At 39.9% G+C, this 25,383-nt stretch overlaps 1 protein-coding gene across 1 annotated transcript in view; it reads left to right on the forward strand.

Annotated features, from left to right (window-relative positions):
* The window catches only part of wdr35 (WD repeat domain 35), a 102,884-nt gene that overhangs the window by 22,149 nt on the left and 55,352 nt on the right, over positions 1 to 25,383 (forward strand). Inside the window, exons 11-14 of the mRNA XM_060853877.1 lie at positions 6,779 to 6,839; positions 21,073 to 21,217; positions 22,078 to 22,147; positions 24,561 to 24,614. Coding sequence (XP_060709860.1) covers positions 6,779 to 6,839; positions 21,073 to 21,217; positions 22,078 to 22,147; positions 24,561 to 24,614 — 330 coding nt within the window. The remainder of the gene's footprint in view (positions 1 to 6,778; positions 6,840 to 21,072; positions 21,218 to 22,077; positions 22,148 to 24,560; positions 24,615 to 25,383) is intronic.

A 25,383-nucleotide genomic window follows, 5' to 3' on the forward strand; every position in this document is an offset into this window, starting at 1 on the left:
ACAGTGAGATATAGAGAAGAGCAAAAGTGTAATTTTTTTTAGATTACTTAGTGTGGAAACAGGCCTTCGGCCCAACAAATCCACACCGACCCGCCGAAGCGCAACCCACCCAGACGCATTCCCCTACGCTTACCCCTTCACCTAACACTATGGGCAATTTAGCATGGCCAATTCACCTAATCTGCACATTTTTGGATTGTGGGAGGAAACCGAAGCACCCAGAGAAAACCCACGCAGACACGGGGAGAATGTGCAAACTCCACACGGTCAGTCGCCTGGGGCGGAAATTGAACGCGGGTCTCTGGCGCTGTGAGGCAGCAGTGCCAACCACTGTGCCACCTTGCCATCCAAGATAAGAAAGCACAGTTGCCAAAAAATGGTCACAAATAATAAAATATTTGCAACTAAAGCACACTGCTCCAGTTCAAGGCCCCAGGTCATCAGAATTTCCTGTCCTAAATTTTAACTGCATATTCGGCCCCTGACATTAGACACCTTTTGCTATTGATGAGAATGGATAACCAGAAAATTTAAACTCCATTTAATCCTGTGGAGATGAGCGGGTGGTATGTATTCCTGCAATTTAATAAGAGCTTTATTTCAATTACTTGGCTTGACTTTGTAATTCCCATGGATATCCTGCAGGACTGAGAAGCTATTTAGAGCAACATATTCTCTGGATTTTCCTGCACCCAAGCAGCCAGTCAGTGAATGATCTGGAAATGGAGGTGGGGTGGTGAGAACATCTAACTTTCATTTCTTGTTTTAGATCTTCACTCCTTTTATCTGACCTTCCTGTTTGGAGAGGAAAGAATCTGGAAAATTGGCCCAGATTCCTCCTTTTCTAATCAACAATTTCCTACTTCTGTAATTCACCAATAATATTTGTTACTTTCCTCCGTAATTTTAGTATTCTTCTCAATCGCATTCCTTTAAAGTCGTAATCCAGCAAGTCAAAATTGTGGAAGATTCCAATGTTAATTTCCTCCATTATAAAACACAAAATTAATTTTTTTTTAAATTGCAAAGAAAATCCAAAAGGTTAATCATGAATAAGCTATTCCCTTATTCACAAGTAGTAATTGTGCCTGTTTTGAATTTGATTTGAATGAGCTGGTGTTGGACTGGGGTGGACAAAGTTAAAAATCAAAGAACACCAGGTTACAGTCCAACAGGTTTATTTGGAAGCACTAGCTTTCAAAGTGGTGCTTCTTCATAAGGTGATTGTGAAGCAGGATCATAAGATGCAGAATTTATAGCAAAAGATTACAGTGGTACAATGATACATTGAACAAACCTAGATCGTTAAGTGTGTAAAAGATGAAAGACTTAATAATCATATCCAAATGTCTTTAAATGTTGTAATTGTACCAGCCTCTACCGCTTACTTTGGCACCTCATTCCATACACGCACAACCCTGTGTGTGAAAAACTTAGATCTTCAGATCCTTTTTAAATCTATCCCTTCTCACCTTAAGCCTGCGCCTTCTAGTTTTGGACATCTCTACCCTAGGAGAAAAAAAATCCTTGGCTATTCACCATATCCATGCCCCTCATGATTTTACAAACCTCTGTAAGGTCACCCCTCAGCCTTCAAGACTCCAGGAAAAGAAGCCTCAGCCTACTCAGCCTGTCCCTATAATTTAAACCACCACTCCCCAAAAATAAAGTCCTGGCAACATCCTTCCTAGGGCATGTACTTACATTTGTGGCTAGGGGGGGTTTAATTTAAAATGGAAAATGGGTGGGACTCAAGGGAGATTATGAAATAAGGACTGAAACAAAAGACTGTGTGTTCTGTCTTAGAAATGTCCTTACATAAAAAGCAAGACAAATCCAATTCTGCCAATTACTGCCCGATTAGTCTAGTCTTGATTATCACTAAAGTGATGGAAGGTGTGATCAACAGTGTTGTAAAGCAGCACTTGCTCAGCAATAACCTGCTTAGTGATACCCAGTTTGGGTTTCACCAGGGTCACTCAGCTCCTGACCTCATTACAGACTTGGACAACCATGGACAAAAGAGCTGCGCTCTGGAAGTGAACAGTGACAGCTCTTGACATAAAGGCTGCATTCGATCAATCGTTGCATCAAGGAGTCCTAGCAAAATTGAAATCGGTGTATCAGTAGACAAACTCTCCGCTGGTTAGAGCATATTTGATACCTAGAAAGATGGTTGTGGATGTTGGGGGTCAGTCATTTTAGCTCCAGGACACCTCTGTAGGAGTTCCTCAGGATCGTGTCCTAGGCCCACCATCTCCAGTTGCTTCATTAATCAGCTTCCCTTCACCATAAGGTCAGAAGTGGAGATGTTTGCTGATGATTGCACAAATTTCAGCACCATTCACAACTCCTCAGATACTGAAGGAATCCATGTTCAAATGCAAGAAGATCTGAACAATATCCAGGTTTAGACTGACAAGCTGCAAGTAACATTTGCTCTACACAAATGCCAAGCTATGACCATCATCAAGAGGAGACAATCTGATCGCCATCCCTTGACATTCAATCGTGTTACCATCACTAAATACCCTAATATCAACATCCTGAGGGTTATCATTGACCAGAAACTCAATTGGACTTGTCACATAAACATAGTAGCTGCAAGAGCTGGTCAGAGGCTAGGAATACTGTAGTGTGTAACTCATCTCCTGACTCCCCAGAGCCTGTCCATTATCTATAAGGCACAAATCAGGAGTGAGATGGAATACTCACCATGTGACAGGCTGAGTGCAGCTCCACTAACACTCAAGAAACTTGACACTATCCAGGACAAAGCAGCCACTTGATTGGCACTACATCCACAAGCATCCACTCTCTCCACTACTGATGCACAGTAGCAGCTGTGTGTACTACCTACAAGATGCACAGCTGAAATTCAGCGAAGATCCTAGACAGCACCTTCCGAACCTACAACCACTTCCATGTAAAAGGACAAGGGCAGCAGATATGTGAGAACACCACCACCTTCAAGTTCCCCTCCAAGCCACTCACCATCCTGACTTGGAAATATATCACCTTTCTTTTACTGTTGCTGTGTCAAAATCCTGGAATTCCCTGCCTAATGGCATTGTGGGTCAAACCACAGCAGGTGGACTGCAGTGGTTCAAGAGGGTAGTTCATCACCACCTTCTTTGGGGCAACTAGGGCTGAGCAATAAATGCTGGGCCCAGCCATTGACGCCCACATCCCCCAAATGAATTTTAAAAAAGGGAGGCGGGAGAAAATAGTGAATTGTTGACTTAATGTTGGTAATGGGAAAAATGATAAAGTTCATTATAAAAAAATGTAACCGCAGAGCACTTGAAAGATAGTATAAGATTCAACAGACAGAGCATAGATTTACAAAGGGGAAGTCATGCATGACAAATCTTTTGGTTTTTTTAATGGATGTAACTAGTAGAGGGGATAAAGGAAAGCAGTAGATGTGTTTTACTTGGATTTTCAGAAGGTTTTCAATGAAGCCCCAATTAAGAAATTAGTATGCAAAATTAAAGTGTGGGATTAGAAGGTGTGTACTGAAATGGATTGAGAACTAGTTGGCAGACAGGAAACAGAGTAGGAATAAAAAGATATGTTTCCGAGTGGCAGAGTACTTATTGCAGGGATTAGAGCTTGGACCCCAGCTATTCACAATATATATTAATGATCTGGATGAGGAAACTACGTGCCATATGTCTAAGCTGGATGGGAGGGTTTACTTTGAGGTGGGTGCACTGAAGTTTCAGTGTTTTTTGGACAAGTTAAGTGCACAAATACATGGTAGATGCTGTATAACATTGACATAAGGCTATTCACTTTTATAGCAAAACAGGCAGACAATGTATTATCTGAATAGCAATAGATTGGGGAAGGGGGAAGGTAACAAGACCCGGGTGTCATTGTACACTAGTCCCTGAAAGTAAGCATTGTAGTGCAACAGGTGGTGAAGAAAGCAAATGACACATTGACCTTCATAGCAAAACAATTCGAGTACAGAAGCTGGAATATCTTGCTGCAACTTTATAGGGCCATACCTGGAGTATTGGGTGTAGTTTTGATCTCCTTTTCTGAGGAAGGATGTTCTGGCTATTGAGGGAGTGCAAAGAAATTTACCAGTCTGATTCCTGGTATGACTGGACTGGACTGGACTGACATACGAGGAGAGATTGCATCAGTTAGGACTACATTCACTAGAGTTGAGAAGTTTGGGGGTCAGGGAGAGGTGAGATGGTCTTCTAGAAACCTAATTCTAACAAGATTAGAAATATAGATGCAGGAAGGATGTTCTTGATGAACAGGGCGTGCGTAGGCAGAGGTCACAATCAAAGGATGAAGGGTAGGCCTTTTAGGACAGAGATGAAGATAAACTTTTCAGCCAGAGAGTGGTGAGCCCGTGGAACTTTCTGCCACAGAAAGTGGTTGAGACCAAAACATTGTGTTTTCAAGCAAGAGATACAAATATTTCTTCGGGCTAAATGGATCAAAGAATATGGGAAGAAAGTAGAAACAGGATACTACATGAATGATCAGCAATGATTATATTGAATGGCAGAGCAGGCTGGAAGGCCAGTTGGCTTACTCCTGTTCATACGTTTCTATGTTTCCATGCTTCCCTCAATGCACATCCTTCAACGAAATCATTTTGCAATTATCTTATATGTGTCCAGAACTTTATTTCCTAGAAATTATCTTGGCTTTTAGTAGAGAAAATCCCAAGCATCACCCACTAAACAAGTACTATTACAAAAGCAAAAGGTTGCTAGTGCTAGAAATTTGAATCAAAATATTGAAAACACTCAGCAGGTTCAGTAGCATTGTGGAAAGAACAATTTCACCCCACTTCAGTCTGCATTCAGATGATCATTGTCCAATATTTCTACCATGTTCAACATGATGCAATAACCAAATCCATCTTCCCTTTCTCTTTCAACATTGTGAAGTACAGTTGACCAACTTTCTGGAATTGAAATAATGATGCTCGTGTGAAGAAATAGCTAAATGGCAAATTTCAAAGTCAGGTAATAGAATTCACATATGGGAAACTGATAATTAAAGTAGGACTGAGATCAGTCAAAAGAGATCAGCCCATAGGTCAAATAACTGTTCTCTTTTTATGATTTTTTTATAATTTATGCTGTCACCATGAGGGACTGCAGTGGAAAATATGTTTCACCAACAGAATTAATAAAATAATGGCTATGTTATTATGTAAAATCCACAGGTCTAGACTAACAATCCAGCTAAAATCCCATTATGGTCTAGGATCTGTAGTGGTGAAAAGCATTATCTGATTAATATGTGATTCTAGCCTCAAAACAGTGTGATATATTGTTAAACTGCCTCTGATATGACTTCGTAAACAGAACCCTGAGGATACAATGAATGTAAGCTCCATCTTTACCTTATTGCTTACTATTATTTACTAATTTTGAGCAACTGTAAGAATACTGTCAATTTATTCTGTTATGTCACTTACTTGTTTTTCTGTTTATGCACTGCACTTGAAAGGATGAGAGTGAGATGGAGTCTATAGTTGCTATGGTAACAATTTCCATAATTTATTTCCATGCTATTGGGGGGAATTTTACAAGGTACATTTTGTTGGGTTTCGAGACAAGAATTAGAAAATAGTGTTGTACATGAACACCTCCTCCCTTTTTGTCTAGGAGCAATTGTTGCGCATTTACTTTTAGGAGGAAATTGTGGTGTAGTGTCACTGGACTAGTAATTCAGAGGCCAAGCTAATGCTCTGGGGATGTGAGTTCACATCCCACCATAACAGCTGATCAAATTTCAATTCAATTAATAAATCTGGAATCTATAATAGTTTTGTAATGTGGCCATGATATAAAATCCCATTCTGGATTAGTGGTGCTGGAAGAGCACAGCAGTTCAGGCAGCATCCAAAGTGCTGCCTCTATATAAAATCCCAGCTCATTCACAAACAATGGCTTTAGCTGGTCTAGTTTCCAAGTGATTCTAGCAATGTTACTGATACTTAATTGCCATCTGAAATGGCCTAGCAAGCCACTCAATTCAAGGGTGGTTGGCTTTGGGCAACAATTGCTTGTCTTGCCAGTGACATCCACATCCCGTGATGAAAGAACAGATAAATAAAAAACCTGCCTAGTGTATGCAGGAAGCCAAATGAGATCGTTATTCAAACAATTAGCTAACATGTTTGAGAATTTGACTAGTAATGCAAGGATTCCACACAGTGTGTGCACCACACCAACCCACCTACTTCTTAGGTCATCACTGGGAGGTTAGAGCTTCATGAAATTAGAATGTACTCTGCACATTAAAGGTGCACATTACAAAATCCAAGGCTGTCAAAAGGCAGAGGCTTTCAATTTCATGATTATGTCCAGCATCTGTTATGCTGGATAATGCTGGTGGTGAAGAGGCTGCCGTCTTCTCTTGTCCCAGCCAACTCAGCGTCATTGTCTTGGTGAACAATGTGAATGCTGCTGGCCAGCCTTGTACCAGCAAATGCTGAATTGCCTTTGAGTCCTCCATCCACCTCCTAACTAATGAATTTGATTCATGATCCCAGAGGCACCATTTACATTTAACACATTGTACCATCAGTGCTGCTGATTGGGCATACAACCCAAAACATTCCGATTGTCTGGAAAAAAAGACAAAGGACAGAAAATTCTGTTCAAAATGTCAGTAATGTCATCGTGTGCATCTGTAAGAACGATAACAGTGGGCTAATTAAACTGTAAGCAACTGATTTTCATTAAACACAAGGTAAAACAATTTCACAACACCCGATTTTCTTCTGTTTTAGTATGTTCTAGTATTGTGTAATTCCATTGGAACACCCTTGGATTCAAAATATATTGACATTGGTAAGTGTATAAATTTGAAAATTGAATTCAAAATGTGAATAAGAGTTGTCATTGTTTGATTTGGTCAGTTCCTTCATGTACAACTGTTTCAAATTCCTTTACATTTGGACCAAATTTAATCCTACGAAACTATCTTTTGAAAAAGGAATTGGGCAAAAAACCCATAGCTAAGGTAGCAGAGGAGGTTTAAGGTTGGCAGGAATGGTGGAGTGAGCCGTTCACATTATCTTCCCACCACCGTTGCAGATTTACCAATGACCATATCAATGGTGGATGACCAGCCTATCCTTCAGCCAATTGGGGGTTTAAGTGGCCAATAAGATTGGAATCTTATCAGACAGGATGACTGTCAAGGATATCCTGATGAACTGAGAAAAATAAGGGAATCCCTTCCTGGTCAGCCATCCACTGGCTTTCGTGGGGATTCCCCTTCAGTGGTCACTGTTTCTAGTGACATTGCTATGAAGAGCTAGTAACTATCTGATTGGTTGGCATCTCCTGCTTATCCTCTCTTAAAGGGGTGAAAGTTATATCTGTTTGCATGATCAATTCAAAATTCAGTTAAGGCTTCCATTACAACGGAAATGGAGTTGACCCTGAAATTAGGCCTGATGGGTGGGATCACTTTGTCACTATTCAAATGATATATGCGCTCCAGAGGTTAAATTACAAGGTTTACAGAGGCATATTACCTGAAATTTAGAAGGATGAGAGGTGACTTGATAGAAAATTTTCAAACTCTTGAAACAAGTCGTAGATTGGAAGGAGCTATTTTTGTTAGTTGGGCAGTTTAGGAGTAGGCATCATTGTTGAAAATATGAAGCCGGACCTTTCGGGATTAGGAAACACTGTTTCATCCAATGGGTGGTAAAGGTTTGGTACAGACTTTCATCGATGGCAGTTGGTATTAGATCTTGGATGTTAATGAATATTAACACATTGGAGTCCACTAGTGACTAGTCAATTTTGCTCATTTTAGGGAAGGCCGTACTCAAAACTGGAATGCTTAATCATAACACCAAACTGGCCCCAATGAATGTGCAGGTGTAATCCATGATGTGCTGGTCCACTACTTTTTGTCACTTATATAAATGAATAAGATGTGAGCTTAAGAGGTATAGTTAGTGAGTTTGCAGATGACACCAAAATTGGAGATATAGTGGACAGCGAAGAAGGTTACCTCAGATTACAACGGGATCTTGATCAGATGAGCCAATGGGCTGAGAAGTGGCAGATAGAGTTTAATTTAGATAAATTTGAGGTGCTGCATTTTGTGAAAGCACATCTTAGCAGGACTTATACACTTAATGGTATAGTCGTTAGGACCTTGGAGTGCAGGTTCATAGCTCCTTGAAAGTAGAGTCACAGGTAGGTAGGATAGTGAAGAAGGCGTTTGGTATGCCTGGGAGGTCATGTTGCAGCTGTACAGGACATTGGTTAGGGCACTTTTTGAATATTGCGTGCAATTCTTGTTTCCTTCCTATTGGAAGGATGTTGTGAAACTTGAAAGGGTTCAGAAAAGATTTACAAGGATGTTGCCAGGGTTGGAGGATTTGAGCAATAGGGAGAGGTTGAATAGACTGGGGCTGCTTTCCCTGGAGGGTCGGAAGCTGAGGGGTGATCTTATAGAGGTTTATAAAATCATGAGGGGCATGGATAGCATAAATAGATAAAGTATTTTCCCTGGGGTGGAGGAGTCCAGAACTAGAGGGCATAGGTTTAGGGTGAGAGGGTAAAGATATAAGGGGCAACTTTTTCATGTGTCGTGTGTGTGTGGAATGAGCTGCCCGAGGAAGTGGTGGAGGCTAGTACAATTGTAACATTTAAAAGGCACCTGGTATAGGACTGGAAAGGTTTGGGGGGATTTATGGACCAGGTACTGGCAGGTGGGACTAGTTTAGGTTGGGCTATCTGGTCAGCATGGACGAATTGGACCGAAGGGTCTATTTCCATGCTGTATATCTCTATAACTCTATGATGGCTGCAGGAAACACTGTTGAGCTCAGCATGTGACATTGATGTTTTTGTGTTGCCGATATCAGAGTGCTGGGGATGAGGGGGGCAGGGAGTCTGGGAGCAAAGCAAAGATAATGGCTGGGCCTGATGAAGCAGACCCTGCCTTCCCCAGTGGTGTCTGTAAAGTTAGATCCTTTAGCTGCCAGTCGTTTGCCATGTCGCCTGGCTCTCTTCAGAGGAGGTTTACAACAATGATTGCAGGGTGAAGGCTTGTCACAAAAGGAGCAGTTGAGGACTTTGGGTCTGTACTTTAATGGAGTTTAGAAGGATGAGGGGTAATCTCATTGAAGCTTACAGAATACTTAGAAACCTAGATGGAGTGGGTGTGGAGATGTTTCTGCTAATACGAGAGACTAGGACCTTGGGGCATAGCCTCGAAGAGATGAATGATCCTTGAGAACTGAGATGAGGAGGAATTTCTTCAGCTATAAAGTGCTGAATCTGGAACTCACTGCCAGAGAGAGCTATGGAGGCTAAGTTATTGATGGCATTTAAGACAAAGCTAGATAGGTTTTTGATTGGTAAGGGATCAACGTAACAGGGAGAAGGCATGAAAGTGGGGCTGAGAAACATATCAGCCAGGATCAAATAGTGGAGCAGACCTGATGGGCCAAATGGCCTAATTCTGTTCTTATATCTTATGGCTTTATGGTCTTCAGCTGTCCTGGAACTGAAAGACCATACCAAGTATCTGGGGCTACTGCTCTGCTTGTTTTATCGACCACTCGTATTTCTATTGCTCCTGAAGTGGGATACATTGCATGGTTTGCAATAGCACATTGCACATGTTCCAGAGACCACTGTGTGCTTGTGCCAGTTACAACACTGCGGTGCTCCTGTGCAGTAAGTTTCTGTCATGTGGATAGGGCAGTTATACACACTTCTGTCGCTTTCAAATGACATAGGCTTTCTCTTTGCCCATGCACCTATATCATTCACAACCACTCAAAACAACTGGTAACTTTGTTTTGATCAACATTATACTTTCTAATCCTCAGAAAAGATTCTGTTATAAAGATTTACCAATTCAGTGATGGAGTATTATAGAATCACAGAGATGTACAGCACGGAAACAGACCCTTCGGTCCAACTTGCCCATGCCGACCAGATATCCCAACCTAATCTAGTCCCACCTGCCAGCACATGGCCCATATCCCTCCAAACCCTTCCTATTCATTCACCCATCTCGATGCCTTTTAAATGTTGCAATTGTACCAGCCTCTACCACTTCCTCTGGCAGCTCATTCCATACACGTACCACCCTCTGCATGAAAAAGTTGCCCCTTAGGTCTCGTTTATATCTTTCCCTTCTCATCCTAAACCTATGCCCTCTAGTTCTGGACTCCCTCACCCAAAAGGGAAAAGATCTTATCTGTTTATCCTATCCATGCCCCTCATGATTTTATAAATCTCTATAAGATCACCCCTCGGCCTCCGACGCTCTAGGGAAAACAGTCCTAGCCTATTCAACCTCTTTCAACATGGCTTTGTGAGTGGGAACATGGCTTTGTGCATGGGAAATCATGTCTCACAAACTTGATTGAGTTTTTGAAGAAGTAACAAAGAAGATTGATGTGGGCAGAGCAGTAGATGTGATCTATATGGACTTCAGTAAGGCATTCGACAAGGTCTCCATGGGAGACTGATTAGCAAGATTAGATCTCATGGAATAAAGAGAGAACTAACCATTTGGATACAAAACTGGCTCAAAGGTAGAAGACAGAGGGTGGTAGTGGAGGGTTGTTTTTCAGATTGGTTGTTTTTCAGATCAAAGCAACAGCACTTTTAAAAGGGAGAGGGGCAAACAAAGGTAGCACATGGTCAGGCAGTGCAGGAGAGAGAGGGAGAGAAAGAAACCCACATTGCTAACTGGCACAGCAGTGAACCTGTGCAGTTATTGCCTTTGCTATTTGAATTCATATATCACTGGACATGGGAGTGTATCTGGGAAAATTAACAAACCGTGAAATTCACAACTGATCTTGGAGGAACCTGTTTGGAAGAGGTCACAGCACCGAAACAGAGTATTGTTTTGTAGAATTTGTTCACCTTTATAACCTCCTAGAAAATGATAAAATTATCAGTCAACTTTTAATATCTGATATTTTATTTGGTTCAAGTCACAGTTAAAAACCTTGATAGGAAAGTAACTAAAAGGTTACTTGAACTGCTTATACATATAAAGCAACAGAAATCTCACAACTGAGTGTTTTTTCAACTGGAGATTTGTTTTCTATAGTGTGATGGCTGCGCATTACCATGAAAAAGTAGATGACTAAAATAAAGGGTCAGTTAACATGTTAAAAATGGTTCTAGAATGTTTTGTGTTCTGAATACCTGTCTGCTAATCCTGTAATTCCCAGAGTGGAAGGATGTGGAAAGAAATTATTTTCCTAATTTATACAAAGTGAAGAGTTTCAACCTTTGCACATTTTTCGGTATTTAGTGTGACAGTAATTAGACTGACACTATTTTCCTTTGCGTGTTATGTATCTATTATTCATAATCATGTATATTTGAGAATATTAAGGATTTGAATGTTTAGATTTGACCGAGAGAAATTAAACCATGCATCGATACTTATGTATTATTACCGTCTTATTGTCTGTCACATATTTAATTTCACTGTTTCATTGACCTTGCAAGGCAGTTGGGTCTTTGTTTGGTGCTAGTCATTACTGTCATATATCCAAAGCACTACTTAGGTATAGATATTTCAGTAATGAATACCTTTAACTTGATTGAAGAGTAAATATATAAGTTGAGGTTTTTAGTCTTGCTTCTGAATGAGTTACGTTGTCTCGCTAGCCTGTTTTAACAGTGAAACCTTTCATCAGAAGAAGCCAAGTATTCTTCTCTTTTTCTGTCTCAGTGACATCCTGCAAAATTCTTTTTCAGTGTGGTAAACCTTCCATACACAAGAGCAGTAGGATGTTGAGAAAATTTAATGTGTTTAGCTGACATAATGCTGGAAATAAAATGGTGTAAGAGTTTGGAGTTCTCATCCTCTGTGCTTTGAAGTCTAGCCAGCTTCTTCATTCAGACATACTTTCCAGCTTTCTGGACACCAAGTATCTCAATAATTTTTTTTTTAAGTTCACAGGCACTCTATATTAATTGGCAAGAAAACTTTATTATGTGATGACAGATTTAAAATATCTGAATGTATTCCCAAAAGCGTTAACAGTCTGACTTTATTATTCATTTGCTATTTTATTATGGTGAAAGAATTGGCCATAAGTAATGTTCTTTATATTTAGATTATTACACCTTTAATTTCATAAATTCATAAAAAGATTTTAACTTTTTATGTAGGTTTAATATTTTGAATTACATTTTGGATTTGCCAAGATAAAAAGCATAGGTGATTATGTAAGAATTAAAATGATTAATTATAATTTGTAATATTGAAAACCACGTTTATAAGAAACTTAAAAATGTCAATTAATTCTTGAACAAATGAGATACTGCCAACATTTAAAACAGCTTATAAAGCACACAGACAGCAATTTCTCCCAACCCTGAATTTCCTAAAGAACCTTTATAAAATGACTCAAATCTAGGGCCTTTTCTTTGAATTTAACTTCTCACACAAACTTTCCATTCAATTTGTTACTAACCTATTCACTACTTTTACAAAAATTGAAAGAATTTTGTAACCTATTTGTAGTAGTATTTCTAAGTTTTCAGCATCTCCGTGTGGATCTGTGGGCCTTGAAGAGCTCTCTATTTATGGTTTGGTCTTTGTAGTGATGGAATGAATTGGGATCTTTTGTAAGTTTTGAATTTTTGCAGCATTAGTTAAATATTGTTTTCAAACTTAATTCAGTGCAAAAATAAATTTTACAAAGGTTTTTTGAAATTTGTTTTGACGTTTACATGATGTCTCAATGTTTAATACGTTCTCGAGCTATAAATGTCTTTCACATCCTTCATCACGCCTTAAATACTTAATGCCTGGCTCTGAACTTGCTTTGCTGCAGTGAGTGTGTAACTGTGATGAATATGTTATGTCACATGTTTGATGGAGAATGTAATTCAGATTCTACCTGAAACATATATTGGCACCTGTGAGAGCTGACCTTGAGATGTAGTTTGTGATTCAGGAAAGGTGTTAGACTTCATTATTAAAATGTCAACATTTGTAGATGTTGAAAAATATAGAGCTGAATGTACCCATTTTGAGCTGATTTTTTTGTTGAAGGAACTTCATAACGCCCATCTACCATGGCTTGAAGTGATCTTTCTCATGGAGTCTTGACACACTTTATCTAATCAATTATGCAACCAGGCTCTCTAATGCACTTCTCGTGTAATTGTCCAGAATGAGAGGTGGAATTGTTAAAACTGCTGCTTCCATACTTCAGAACACAGCTGCACACATTTCAAACACTATAAGCCAGGAACTGCTCATCACATTGTGGTGCTCCACTGTTATTGCTGAAGACTGACTCAGAAACCAGTGCTTTGTCCCTATTTCATGGACAGGGTCTTGTAGATGCTGGTGGTGAAATGATGGACAAGAGGGTCATTCTTTTACCTGCTGACTGATGTAGAAAGGCCATGGTACCAGACGGAGCCAGACTGAATAGTGGCCATGGTTCGTGGTTTGCCCTGGGTTTACATGAACACCTAGCAGTGCAGGAAGACAGTTAAGTATTTTCATGCGGACTGAGTAAGGTGGTGGCAAACACCTGCCTCTTAACCCCCTATGAAGAGAAAATTCTCGAACTGGTGGACTTGCTCATGTTGGCATGGGAAAACCTCAATGTCCAATCAACCCAATAAGCATTCTTGTGCTGTGCTGTTGTCCCATTAACACTGATGTTAGGTCATTCTTAATATTCACAACCTTTTTATCCCTTTCACTTCTGAGGAGAAAGTCACTGAACCCTCAATGAATATAGAGGTTTATAAAATCTTGAGGGGCATAGATAAAGTGAATAGCCAAGGGCTTTTTCCAAGATTAGGGGAGTCCAAAATTAAAGGGTGAATGGTTTAAGGTGAGTGGGGAAAGATTTGAAAGGGACTGAAGGATCAACTTCTTCACACACAGTGGTGCATGTATGGAATGAACTGCCAAATTGGACTTGTTCAGTTTAGGTTACTTGATTGGCATGGATGACTTGGACCAAAGGGTCTATTTCTGTGCTGTATGACTCTTTGACTCTATGACAAAGTGAGGACTGCAGATACTGGAGAGTTCGAGTCGAAAAGTATGGCATTGGAAAAGCGCAGCAGGTCAGGCAGCATCCGAGGAGCAGCAGAGTCAACGTTTCTGGCATAAGCCCTTCTGACTCTATAACTTGACCTGCACTCATCACCAGCTTGGAGACTTCCACCTCAGCGGGTACTCTATATAGATTAGACACGGGAAGACTATGGTGAGCACATCACTGATACATGTCTACCAGTGTCTGTGGCATTTAGAAAACTGCTGGAGACCAGGCACCTGCTCATTTCCAGGCAGAAGACAATCTCATGGTTTCGCTCATTAATTTCTTTGTTTAAATACACAGATAAGCACATAATAACATGTGGTTTGTCCCAGGCAGTTGATAAGCTGGATTGAAGGACGGCGAAGTCTACCAATGGTAACAGTACAGTACTGGCTCCAACATGTCTGCATCTGGCTGCCTCCATGGAGAGATTGGTGACTGCCATAGTAATAGAGGTCCGGCACACTAAATATCTGCTGAATATGCACATGGATCTGAACCTGATTGCTTGGCCATAGAAACTCTGCATTGATGCCAAGACAAAAGGGGCCAGGGACTTCAACCTTATTCCAGGTGGCTCCTCGTCTCAGCGAGACAGATTGCTGCTCAAAGGGAGGAGGAACCACATGCAGAACCTCCTTAGAAGCTTCTTCTCAGAACTGTCCAGAAGTATCACCCTTCTTGCGATCGCAGAGCCTTCAGAATTTCCAGAACAAGCACTTCCAGTAGACCCGGGTCATTTCGGCCAACATTCTTTTGGGGATGACTACCCAAGTCTTCTAGGTCAACTGGGCCAACCAGTGCATGAGCAGATGATCCCTGGGAAATGTCACAAAGAGAACTTCATTTCATGCAAGGTACTCCTGAGCACTGACATCAATCACAACAAAGTGTCATGTAATAGGGTGTAGGTTTGCTCGCTGAGCTGTAGACTTGATATCCAGATGTTTCATTACCTGGCTAGGTAACATCATCAGTGGGGACCTCCAAGTGAAACGAAGCTGTTGTCTCCTGCTTTCTATTTATATCTTTCTCCTGGATGGGGTTCCTGGGGTTTGTGGTGATGTCATTTCTTGTTCGTTTTCTGAGGGGTTGATAGATGGCAACTAGATCTATTGTTTGTTTATGGCATTGTGGTTGGAATGCCAGGCCTCTAGGAATTCTCTGGCATGTCTTTGCTTAGCCTGTCCCAGGATAGATGTGTTGTCCCAGTCGAAATGGTGTTTTTTTTCCTCCGTGTGTAGGGCTACGAGGGAGAGAGGGTTGTGTCTTTTTGTGGCTAGCTGGTGTTCATGTATCTTGGTGGCTAACTTTCTTCCTGTTTGTCCTACATAGTGTTTGTGGCAGTCCTTGCATGGAATTTTGTAGATGACGTTGGTTTTGTCCATGGGTTGTACTGGCTCTTTTAAATTTGTTAGTTTTTGTTTGAGAGTGTTGGTGGATTTGTGTGCTATTAGGATTCCGACGGGTCTCAGTAGTCTGGCTGTCATTTCTGAAACTTCTTTGATGTATGGTAAGGTGGTTAGGGTTTCTGGCTGTGTTGGTCTGCTTGTTGTGGTTTGTTCTTGAGGAATCTGCGCACTGTGTTTTTTGAGAATCCGTTCTTCTTGAATACGCCGTATTGGTGGTTCTCCTCTGTTTTTCGAAGCTCGTCTGTGCTGTAGTGTGTGGTGGCTCATTGGAATAGTGTTCTGATACACCTTTGTTTGTTTGTGTTGGGATGGTTGCTGGTGTAGTTGAGTATTTGGTCAGTGTTTGTCGGTTCTCTGTATACACAGGTTTGTAGCTCTCGGTTGTCCTTTCTTTCTACTGTGACATCCAGAAATGCGAGTTTGTTGTCGGTTTCTTCTTCCTTGGTGAACTTTACGCCTGTGAGGGTGTTGTTGATGATGATAAATGTCTCTTCTATCTTGTTTCGTGTCATGTAATGCTTTGAGACAATGTAACGTGGTCTTCCCAGGGAGGTTCATTTCAGTACTTCTTACTAATTCATAGGAAAAGGGCTTTACTGGATGGGTCAGCATTTATTGGAGAGGGAATGAATGTTTTGTGTGGCTATTACACAGTTGATTTTGGACATAAGATGGCAAGTTTCAACTTTATGTTCTTGTGAGTGATATGCACCTCTGGCAGCGACTGCAGGATTGTTTCCTTTGCACTGCTGTCCTTGTGGTTTCTGTGACCTTTCAGGCACCCCAGTTCCATTGCTGCAGCTGTTCTTCATTATCATTAGTGTTCCCAAGTTATCCTTGGAGCCTATGGCTTTGTGAATTCCCATGGCCTTGTTGACCCTACACACACACCCTATAGAGAGGCCAGAGCATTAGTGACCTTTGACTCGTTCTCACCTCTCCTCTGTTCTCTGTTTCTTCCTCCTCACTCCTCACCCCCTTCCCCTGGGCTCCAAAAAATGAAAGGAAGATTGGAAGTCGCATGGAAATGAGGCTAGTTGAGAGTTTACTAGGATACAATTACATGGAAATCAGGAAGTCATACTCAGTAGTGAGATTCTAAAGTTATTGTTTAGAGCTAATAGGAAAAAATTGAATTTTTTTTCCCCATGTCAGGATTCTAATTTTTTTTTCATTCTTGCTATATTTTTCCAACATTTTGTCCATTGCCCATGCAATGCCAGGGAGGTGAAAATTCCATCCATTGTACGAAGTAAGTCTCACATGCAATATTTTGAGTATTTATGGAAATAACAGCACTAAGCTTGAATGCTGGATTATTTAGTGACATGCAAGTCCAGTTCAGTGGAAAGGTGACACATTGTCAAGAATGGCCGTGTCTTTAAAAAAACACCTGAAAGCATACATGCGTCACTGAGATGCCTTCTTTTCAGCAGAATTTCAAGATCCTGAGGCAGTTCTTTGTATAGGCCTTATATACAAAGTTCTGGTCTCTGATCCTAGGAATCCTTCATTAACATCGTTGTCAGCGTTTTACCTGCTACTGTCAGGAGTCAGCACTGAGAAGCATGAGAATAGGCAGGAAAGGGGCAGCACTTACCCAGTAATCAAAAGGATAAGCCCTTGTTACCAAAAATTATCGGATGTACTTTTATTGATGAACCTTTTTGTTTTTCATTCATTTATAGGATTGGGTGTCATTGCCTGGGCCAGTCAATCCAAGAAATAAATCGTACAATTTTTCTTTGGTTTATAAGATCAAAATAAGAATGCTGGCAATCAATAGACATTGTTGGGTGGGGGTGGAGGGGCATGATTTTGTTAGATTACAAAGAATGAGAATGATGGTGGCAATTACTAAACTGGGAAAGCTGATGGCTGTTCAGAAAATGCTTCATTGATCCAACTTTCATTCGCCTTTGGATATGGTAATGAGCCAGGATTCTTGTGAATTAACCTTATGAATGCAAGGTGAGAAACTTTGACAAAAATGTATTTTTTCAGCAATAATCTTCAATTCTACCCCTCTACAAATAAAGCCTAGTGCTTTTTTTCTGATATATTTGTACTGAGACCCATTGTTCCTTTGTGGGAGATTTCAATACCCATCACCAAAATTAGCTTAATGCAACACTAATGACTAATCTGGTTGATTCTTGAAAGACATAGATTCCAGACAGACTTATGAAAAGTAGTGAGGGAACCAATGCCAGAGAAAAAATACTCATTAGTTTAACCAATTTATCTCTTGTTGAAGCCATAATACCATAAGACATGGGAGCAGAAGTGAGGCCAATCAGCCGGTTGTGTCTACTCCACCATTCAATCATGGCTGATAAGTTTCTCAACCCCATTTTCCCGCCTTCTCCCTGTAACCCTTGATTCCCGTGATAGTCAAGAATCTGTTTATCTCAGTCTTAAAGATACTCAATGACCTGGCCTCCACAGTCTTTTGTGGCAATGAATTCCATAATTTCATCACTCTCTGGCTGAAGAAGCTTCTCCTTATCTCTGTTCTACAAGGTCTTCCCTTTACTCTAAGGCTGTGCCCTCGGGTCCTAGTCTCTCCTACCAATGGAAACATGTTCTCAACATCTACTCTGTCCAGGCCATTCAGTATTATGTATGTTTCAAAAGATCCTGTCTCAGAGTCACCACGCAAAACTCGAAATGAAGTACCAACCTAGTGAAGCTTCAACACGTGGCTACATTAATATAAACAAGCAGAAGCAGCATCCTATGGACAGAACTAGGCAATCAACAACCAACACAGTAAAGTTCTACAGCATGCAGCACCTAATTGTGAATGGTGATGGACAAATAAGCAATCAATTAGAGGAAGTAAAAAGCCATTTTGACTATCCCTAATCAGTCCTGAGGAAGGGCTTATATCCAAAACATTAATTCTCCTGTTCCTCTGATGCTGCCTGACCTGCTGTGCTTTCCCAGCACCATACTCTCAACACTATCCCTAATCAGTCCTTGCCTTTCCAAATGCATGTAAATCCTGTAGCTCAGAATCCTTTCCAATAACTTACCCACCACTGATGTAAGGCTCACCAGTCTATAGTTCCCTGGCTTTTCCTTAAATAATGGCACCACATTAGCCAACCTCCAGTCTTCTGGCACCTCACCCATGGCTGTCAATAATACAAATATCTCACCAATCTCTTCCTTAACTTCCCACAAAGTTCTGGGAAACACCTGATCACTTCCTGGGGATTTATCTACCTTGATACATTTTAAGACCTTCAGCACCCCCTGTTCTGTAATATGTACTCTCTTATAAATATTGCTATTTATTTCTCCAAGCTCCCTAGCTTCCATATCCTTCTGCACAATAAATACTGATGTGAAATATTTGTTTAGTATCTCACCCATCTTCTGTGGTTCCACACGTAGATGGCCACATTAATCTTTAAGCACCCTATTCTCACCCTGGTTACTCTTTTGCCCTTAATGTACTCATAGAATCTCTTTGCATTTTCCTGAACTCCTTGCCAGAGCTATCTCATGACGCTTTTTGCCCTCTTGATTTCCTTCTTAGGTATACTTCTGTTGCTGTTATACTACTCTAGGGATTCGTTCGATCCCAGCTGTTTATACCTGACATATACCTCCTTCTTTTGCTTAACCAGAGCCTGAATTTCTGTAGTCATCCAGCACTTTCTACACCTACCAGCCTTGCCCTTCACACTAACGGGAAGATACTGTCTCTGAAATCTCATTCTCTCATATTTAAAGGCCTCCTACTTCCTAACTGTCCCCTTACCTGTGAATAACCTCCCTCAATCAATTTTTGAAAGTTCCTATTACTGTCAAAATTGGCCTTACTCCAATTTAGAGCATTAACTTTTTCATCAGTTATATCCTTTTCCTTAACTATTTTAAAACAAATAGAATTTTGATCACTTGCCCCAAAGTACTCTCCCGCTGACACCTCAAACAATTGCCCAGCTTTATTTCCCAACAGAAGGTTAATTGTTGCCCTTTCTCTAATAGGTATATCTACATATTGAATAAGAAAGTTTTCTTGTACATACATAACAAATTCCTCCCCAATCAAGCCCTTAACACTATGACAGTTCCAGTCTATGTTTGGAAAGTTAAACTCCCCTACCATTACAGCCCTATTTTTCTTACAGATATCTGAGATGTCCTTACATATTTTCTTCTCAATTTCCCTTTGACTATTGGGGGGCTTATAATACAGTCCCAACAAGGTAATCATCCTTTTCTTATTTCTCCGTTCTGCCCATATAACTTCACTTGACGATCTCTCAAAAATATCCTGTCTACAGTTGTAAGTTATCCCTAACCAAAAGCACCGCTCCCTGTCTTCAGTTTCCTTCCTTTCTATCCTTCCTATAGCACCTATACTCCCAAACGTTGAGCTGCCGGTCCTGTCTATCCCTGAGCCATCTTTCTGTAATAGCTATGAAATGATAATTTTTAAATTTAATGTTGCTTCCACTGTCTGTGAACCTTCTTTGCAGCTGTAATATCTTCACTCTGTCCTATTACACTATGCCCTTTGTATGGTATGATCTACTTGTACTGCATACAAAGCAAAACATTTCACTGTACCTAGGTACATGTGACAATAATAAATCAAATCTCTAGTCCCATATTCCCAACCATGCCCTAAGTTCATCTGCCTTATCTGTCAGGCCTCTTGCGTTGCAGTAAATGCAGTTTAATTATCAGTCTTGCTTTGTTCCCTCCAAGCTCTTGTCTGCCTTGACTGTTTGACTTGTTCCCCTTATCAACTGTATCATATTTTTTGAACCAGGATTGTTGACCAGACACTATCAGACACTCTGATACTTAAATTGTTCTCATGGATACGTAGAGTGGAACCTCTAACCTTGTAGTATCTCTCAGTTTAGAATTTATGTTATAGTTCTGACATATTGTTAGATCGTTCCAAACCAAGAATGCAGACAACTAAATCAAGCTGATGTATAATAGGAACAAAACTTTAATTCATGATTAATAAAGAGCAGCTATTATTTCATTGTGTTAAATGATTCTTGTTAAAGAAAAAAATGATCCAAACATGACTTTGTTTGGTATTGTATTGGAATGTATCATGAGCGTATTTTTTCATTAATTTATTTTTTCTCATTGTTATGACTGATTTAGGGGGTACAGAATTGAATCCTTGTTCCACTCTCCCATTGTTCACAACAAAGTTTGAATTTTTAAAATGGAGATAATGAGTTCATTTCAGACATAGATAAAATGGAGCATCAGAAACTAGTCAACTAGGTTCTTTAAGTAACATCTAATGAGCTAGTTTATTGCAAAGATGTAAAGATTATTTATAGAAGGTATGAACAGTACAGAGATATGAAACTAACCTTCATGAAAGTAATACACACATGCGCACACACACCTTGCAAGTGTAAATCTTCAAACAAAAATTTGTTAATGATGTTTTAAGTACACAAGATTCAACAAACATAAGGCACAGTGAAACACAACATTGCTGGCTATGTTGGATTTATAATGGTATTATTGCCAAAGTTAATTTCTAATTGACTTTTAAACTGTCTTATAATAACACTATTATTTTTGCTTTAGATCCACTATTTATAGCCATGACAAAAACACATGTAATTGTGGCCTCTAAGGAAGCATTTTACATCTGGCAATATCGTGTCGCCAAGAAACTCACAGCAATGGAAATCAACCAGGTAGCACGAACAAGGAAGGAGGGGCGGGAAAGGTTAGTGTTCTCAATTTTTAGCGATACAACAAAGTTAGCTTTACAGAAGGATGTGTCAGACAATGTTAGCATCAGCCACAGTTCCTTTTCTTGATTGCTGGCTGGTGCCTCTGTATGCAAATAAATGTTGATTAAGGGCAGGCTGGATTTGGTCATAAATCTCCCTATGATTGATTTCTCTGCTGGCATTCACTATATAGAGTCATGCACAAAGAAGCACCTCTTGGAGGATTGACGACTCCTGTGAAAATGTTACATGAGTTGTTGCCTTTAGTAAAACAGTCACTTTCTTTTTAAAATTCACTTTAATGTCTTGTGCAAAATGCTTTAGTTAAAGAATTATGATCCTACTATGCAGGTAGCCACTGTTCTTTGTTGTCTTTACAGCAATGAAGACAAGCTTCAAAGTGAATTTTTAATTCCATTTATTTGAATGAAATGTGTAAAATTATCTGATGTAAGATAGGTATTTTCCTTTTCTGTTTCTTTCTACTGTCTGCTGTACCAACATGCACATGGTCTCATCACTGTCTCCCTCAGTGTGTGATGTCGAGAATTGTACTTTGTATTTGGAGGTTAGTTTTCAATAAAAGTCTGAATTTATCTTGTGAAATGGAATTTGACAACAGCTTTTAGGATGACATCTTAATTTTCTGTCTCATTGGAATCTTAATAGCCAGTAATTGATTATGACAAAATCATTCATGTGTTAATTCTCTTTAAATTTAATTGTAGAATAATGTTTATGTTTTTTGTTGTTTATAAACTAATATTTGCACTCTGGATACTCTGGCATCTTTAATTTTTGAAGGAAAATTTCTAACAAAGAAACTTGATTTTTTTCTTTCTCATACAAACAGAATTTATCACGTTGATGATGAATCATCAGTTACAGGAGACAGTACTGTGGATTTCAGCAAAACTTTGTCGGTAATTGTTGCTTTTGTATTTGATGAAATAACTGCACCTCGTTTGTGTTGCTGACTTGTTTCTGGGAGAATGCTAGAATGTCATTGAGAGATTTAAAAAGTTTGTAAAACACTTAAGTAATATGTCTATTTGCCACACATACTTTTACTTAATGTTCCTATGACCCATTTCTGTCCGGGGAAGGTACTTTATTATCATAGTTAAACTGGACTTTCGCAGTACATTTGGGACCCTTGTTTAAATTTTGACAGCTTGTGAATCTTACAGCTAATTGAGAATGAGCAAAGCCAGCTGTTGAAGATCAGTGCATTTTTAAAGGCAGGAAAGTGGAATTGAGGGTTATAAGATAGAAATTGAATGGTGGAACAGGTTCAGTGGGCCAAATGGCCTACTACACCTTCGACTTTATGGTCTTTTGGGTTAAGATTAGATTAGATTAGATTACTTACAGTGTGGAAACAGGCCCTTCGGCCCAACAAGTCCACACCGACCTTCCGAAGCGCAACCTACCCATACCCCTATTTTTACCCCTTACCTCACACTACGGGCAATTTAGCATGGCCAATTCACCTGACCCGCACATCTTTGGACTGTGGGAGGAAACTGGAGCACCCGGAGGAAACCCACGCAGACATGGGGAGAACGTGCAAACTCCACACAGTCACCTGAGTCGGAAATTGAACCCGGGTCTCGGGCGCTGTGAGGCAGCAGTGCTAACCACTGTGCCACCGTGCCGCCCACAAGGATCTTAAATTGAGTAATCCCCTTGACATCATGTGTTTGCATAACTGTTATGTATGTTCTACTCATAAGGATATAGAAAAAAGAATATATGTCAGATTAGAGATCTGTATTTTCAAAATTCTGTATCCAGGAGTCACCTTATGAGAGCATATAGTTGGAGTACTTTGTGTTGGTTGAATACTTTAAAAATGAAATTCATTTGCCTGGTTTTTGAACATGAAGACTGAATTGCCATGAGTTTGGACTCTAAGAAATGAGGTGGTTTGCTGAAGGTGATTAGTATTTGGGAGCTTGAGTTCCACAGAGGAAGAACAATGAATGGTTTATGTTTAGTTTGTATCCCTATGTCGGGTTTATGAGGAAGGGAAAGATATGTTTTTAGTTTCATTTTTGAGTTCTGTGATTGTTGGATTGTTTGGAGGTTTACTAATGTGCACCTAAGTTAGATTTCTAAAACCTTGAGTGAATAGTTCAGAAACGAGTAGAAGAGTGAGGTCCTGAACTAGATATGTTGGTTCAAGATGTGTGATGATGTGGTGAGACTAGTGTTTTGCTGATGCCAACTCCTATTGACAGAAGGTAGAAGTTGTCACTGCTCATGGATCATGTCCTGAGGTATTGGGAGGTGATGTCCTTGTACACAAAGTGGCCTGGCAGAGCATTGCGATGTAATGTGCCACTGTGCAGTATTAACATTTTTGTAATGAAACCATTTCTGACAGTTATTGAGCAGCATAACATAGCTTGTTTTATTTTCTTTGTGTGTAATAAATTTTGTTCTTTGTTAAAGTTACATTGGTAGTCTTTCATGAATATGTTAAGCGCACTATGGTAAACAAATAGCTAAGGTCAAACTTAGGGGCTATCACAACAGGGTTCACTTTGGGAATCTGACTTGCCCAATTGGCAGCTTTTATATATCTATCTATCTATATATACAATACACACAACTCAAATATTTCCCTGATGGGCAAAGGCCACATTGACTCCATTCCTCTGCCAGCATCCTCTGCACATTGCAGGGGTGAGTAGTGTTGTGAAGAAACCATGCCTTCCTTTTTGAAAGACACGATTTCTATAATGAGGGAGTTGCAAGCTTTTTTCCGATGGTGTTGAAGGGGGAATGTTCGTGGCTCCTTCTCTTTTTAGTGGCACTGAACTGGACACACTAGAGAAGTGAAGTCAGGAAGAAATCATGTTTCTATCACTGGGAGGCAGGAAGCTTTCAAAACTAAGCCTCAGAGAGAATTGGAGTATTTGACAAGGTAATTTGTATTGAGTCTGGCTTCCTGATCCTGACAGTCATTCTGTTAAAGATTTAATAACCTCACTCAAATGGTCAAGGTGAGTGAATGCATCTGTACTTTATGAAAGTGGGCTGGCATGTCAGGGAGCCATTTAATTGGCTGGGAATAGTACTTTGCTGAAATTGTTTGCGTCTGCTCTCTAACACATGGATTAATTTTGTTCAATCTTGTATTAGAAATTATCTGAGTTAGATCTCAGAGTTAACTCTGAGATAATTTTGTATATTGGGGATGGGGAAAGCATTGGATTGAAGACATGACATTAAATGTACTTGCTGATTTTTTATGTAATGTTTAATTTAGAATGGGACAACATTGAGATTCAAGCCTAATTTTGTACTCTTGTATTTGTTTTCCCTTAGACAACAAAGGATGCTATCTGCTGTATCACCGCTTCTGACAAAATATTGATTGTGGTAAGGCCATTTTCCATTTAATTTAGAAATACCTGTTTAATATAAGATGGTTTTAATAAATATTTTGCTTTAAAACACTCTTTTTACTTTACTAATATATTTTCATGTTCACTAACTTCATAACTGAGTTGTTAGATGAGACATTTGGATGGTTGAATCCTATTTCTCAGGAGCTAACTAACCTGCTGAAATTCTAATATGACCAGTAGGATGAACACATACATTTCTGGCTGGAGCTATGTGGCTCAGTATAAAAGGAAAGGAGATTATGCTGTCAGTAGCTTGGCCATATTGATGACACTACAATGCTGGTATCCTCTGCACAATGCCAAGGTGTGAGTAGCATTGTGAGGAAACCATGTGTTCCTAGCGTTCGTCCTTTTAACACAAAAGCACAATTTTTATTAACAGGGAGTTGCAGCCTTTTGCTGCTGAGGGAGAAGGAAAATGGCACACCAGGGAATATGGTATAGAAAACAAACTGACAGCATTTAAAAGTGATAAATGAGTCATGTAAATTATGGTCTTCCACTGTTTTAGGGTCTCATTACAGATTACCTCAAAGCCTCACTTGCCAAGTGCTAAACTTAGCATGTGAGTTTGACCAGTCGGTAAGATGGTGCTGGAAAAGCACAGCAAGTCAGGCAGCATTCGAGGAGAAGGAAAATCGACGTTTCGGGCAAAAGCCCTTCATCAGGAAGTGCTTTTGCCTGAAATGTCGATTTTCCTGCTCCTCAAATGCTGCCTGACCTGCTGTGCTTTTCCAGCA

Source organism: Hemiscyllium ocellatum, chromosome 3 (assembly GCF_020745735.1).
Source record: "Hemiscyllium ocellatum isolate sHemOce1 chromosome 3, sHemOce1.pat.X.cur, whole genome shotgun sequence".
Taxonomy (NCBI): Eukaryota; Metazoa; Chordata; class Chondrichthyes; order Orectolobiformes; family Hemiscylliidae; genus Hemiscyllium; species Hemiscyllium ocellatum.